The sequence below is a fragment of the Ceratina calcarata genome, unplaced genomic scaffold, assembly GCF_001652005.2.
Source record: "Ceratina calcarata isolate Rehan_Ccalc_2016 unplaced genomic scaffold, ASM165200v1 scaffold349.2, whole genome shotgun sequence".
NCBI lineage: Eukaryota > Metazoa > Arthropoda > Insecta > Hymenoptera > Apidae > Ceratina > Ceratina calcarata.
Window position 1 is genome coordinate 9,988 of NW_017157822.1, and position 2,746 is coordinate 12,733.

Below are 2,746 nucleotides of genomic sequence, written 5' to 3' on the forward strand. Positions count from 1 at the left end.
AGTAAATTTTTTTTATTGTTAACATTTACTAATAACTTGTTATATGACTGTAAATAATATAAAAAATATTAAAAATTAATTTTAGACAAATTTCTTTACACATTATTCTTTCACAATGCAGTCATTTTTACTGCTTTTAGGCAATATAGGTATATACTAAGTTTCAGCCTTTCTAGTGTTAAAATACTAGCAAGTTAGATACATGAGGTAAAAATTAAAAAAACACGTAAATGCTGCTTTCGGTTATTACCGAATCGGTCAAAAAACCGCATCGTGTGAAATAATCAATTGAAATCGTTAACGACGTAAGTAATCGTGAATAAAACGACGAGGTGTCACGATACGTCTGACATATTTCATGATCATTCTCCTTAGCTGATGATAAAATCGTGATACCCTTTGGTTATGATAGAAGCCGTCGACATCCTCGAGAGGTACGGAGGCCAACTCGGCTGGAAATTCGTTGTGCAGTCGGACCGGCAACGATACTCCTTGCTCGAGCGTCGGATCCGGCTGAGGACCCTCGTCCTCGTCCTCGTCGTCATACCGAACCTGCGAACGACACATTCCTAAACATTCCCTTTTCGTCATCCCTTACTAAACTTGTTGCACCCTTATTACATATTACCGTAATATATCTCTCATGGCATAGACGTGCTAGGAATCGTATATAAAAAAAAAACGAAACAAAAATTCTCCCGCTACGTCGAATATTAATTAATTAATTAATTAATTAATTTTTTTTTAAACGAACAATCGTCCGCGACGTGTGCACCGTTGATTATTCATAACCCGCTTCTAGATCAGCTCTACGCGCTTCCTAATCGTTCCGCGGCTCACCGTGCATCGCAGGAGAACGTCCCGAGCTTCGAGGCAGGCGTTTCCGAACTTCGCAATTTTCCAGTTTGCGAAACAGCTGCGCCGTCGTTACTGCAAAACCCGTTGGCTAATTTTAAGCCGTTTGAAATTTTCAATGACCAGCGTTCATAAAACACTAGAGTCAATTAAGAATTCCCCGGAGCAAGAAGACGCGATCGTTTCCAGTTTAACTAATAATAATAATTAGCGAGTCGTTGGAGCGTCTCGTCGAGTATTCAGAGTACGCACGACGGATATTGCAGCAACGGCGGGAGCGTTTTCCGTTGCGCGCGTGTTACGTGTACTTTACCGATGGTACCTAGACGTTGGCCCACATTTCACCGGGTCTTTTTTTTTTCCTACTTTGGAAGCATCGGGAACATCTATTCCGCGTCTAGTCTGAAAAGCAGCTATGGCGACTAGCCGTATAGAAACGCTAGACTATACGTACATACACGTTATATATATATACATATATATATACATAGATAGATAGATATGTAATACAGCGGATACGTATGTATATGTGTACAAGTACGAAATTGGTGCTAAAAGCGGGTCGTGAACATACGAACCTTGGTGGAGGATCCACGTGATCAGCTCGTCTCCGCTCCTCTCTCGGAGATTATTTTTAAGAAACTCACATATGCCCACCTGTCTCTCTCCTTTCATCAACTATGCACGGTGAATCGATAACTCATCCCAAAGTATAATTCGTACGGAACGTATTTTAAGGAAACGGAACGACGATCGATGCTTTCGTCGATCTCTTCACTGATTCATCCTGCGACCTCGTTCGAAAAACGACAGACAATCTTTTCTCATTCTCGTACTTTTTTTTTTTTTTTTTTTTTTTTAATATGCTTTATAAATTTTTTTTGTCGTTTTCTCGATGAACACGTGTCGGATGTTAAAATTATCATTTATTATCTGGTCGATCGTGCAAGGTGAATCAATAAGAATTCTCACCCCGAACGATTTCAGGAAGAATGGGTTAAGACTGTACTGCGACGTACCGGCAATAAATCAATACGATCCCAGGAGAGAGAGGCTACGCTCTACGCCATTGCGATTATGTGCGATTCGCTTATGCTTATGCTGTTGCTACCGGGAACGTGGAATTTGATGAATAAAAAAAAAAAGAAAAAAAAAAAGAACAAACAAAACGGAAAGGAGCGAAGGGTCTCTGTCTGTATGCATGTACAAAGAATTTCAGCTCCAAGCATTGCGGATACGGCATACGATCTATAAAAGCGTTTCCAGGCGAGCTATAAATTCAGACTACGGCACTTGACGAGAAAAAAAAAAAAAAAGACAAGTCGGACCCGGCCGGGTTTCTCGCGAACTTTATTCGCTTTTAAATTCGGTCTCATGGCCGTGTGAAATTTTCATCGCTTTAATAAACTGTAAAAAATAAATCGATTCCCCTAAGAATTAGTATACAAATTATCGAAACGTTTTATATTTATGGTACCGATGCTGATTTTAAAATTGAAAGGTGTAATCGGTCGTAAATAAATACCGCTTAAGGGAGAAACGATTTCTCAGCGTGATCTTGAAAACAGGCCAAAAAGTCGCGTCGTGTGTTCAATTGGTAGCGTGGTATCGATTATTCCGAATTCGTATGCGTCTTATATCCTACATTTCTTATTTCGACCTCGCCACGTTCAAACGTTCGTTACGTAAGAACTCGTGGATTCTGTTTCACATCCACTGATCTCTTCGCTTTATTCCCGACACTCGATGCCGATAGACGGCGAGTTCTGTACACCTCTCTTAAGCTAGCAGGACTAAATCAGCAGAATCACATCGGACCTAGTGGAATATTTAGTACTTATTTTGTACTAATTTGTACCACAAATAAAAATTTTGTACCTCCTGCCGTTTT

General features: G+C 40.0%; 1 protein-coding gene across 3 annotated transcripts in view; it reads right to left on the minus strand.

Moving 5' to 3' along the window:
• Positions 1-2,746, minus strand: part of LOC108625155 (sodium channel protein para-like) — a 36,274-nt gene that overhangs the window by 3,348 nt on the left and 30,180 nt on the right. For all 3 annotated transcript variants that reach the window (XM_026813654.1, XM_018024927.2, XM_018024928.2), the window contains one exon: positions 397-552. In XM_026813654.1, the coding sequence (XP_026669455.1) occupies positions 397-552 (156 nt within the window). The remainder of the gene's footprint in view (positions 1-396; positions 553-2,746) is intronic.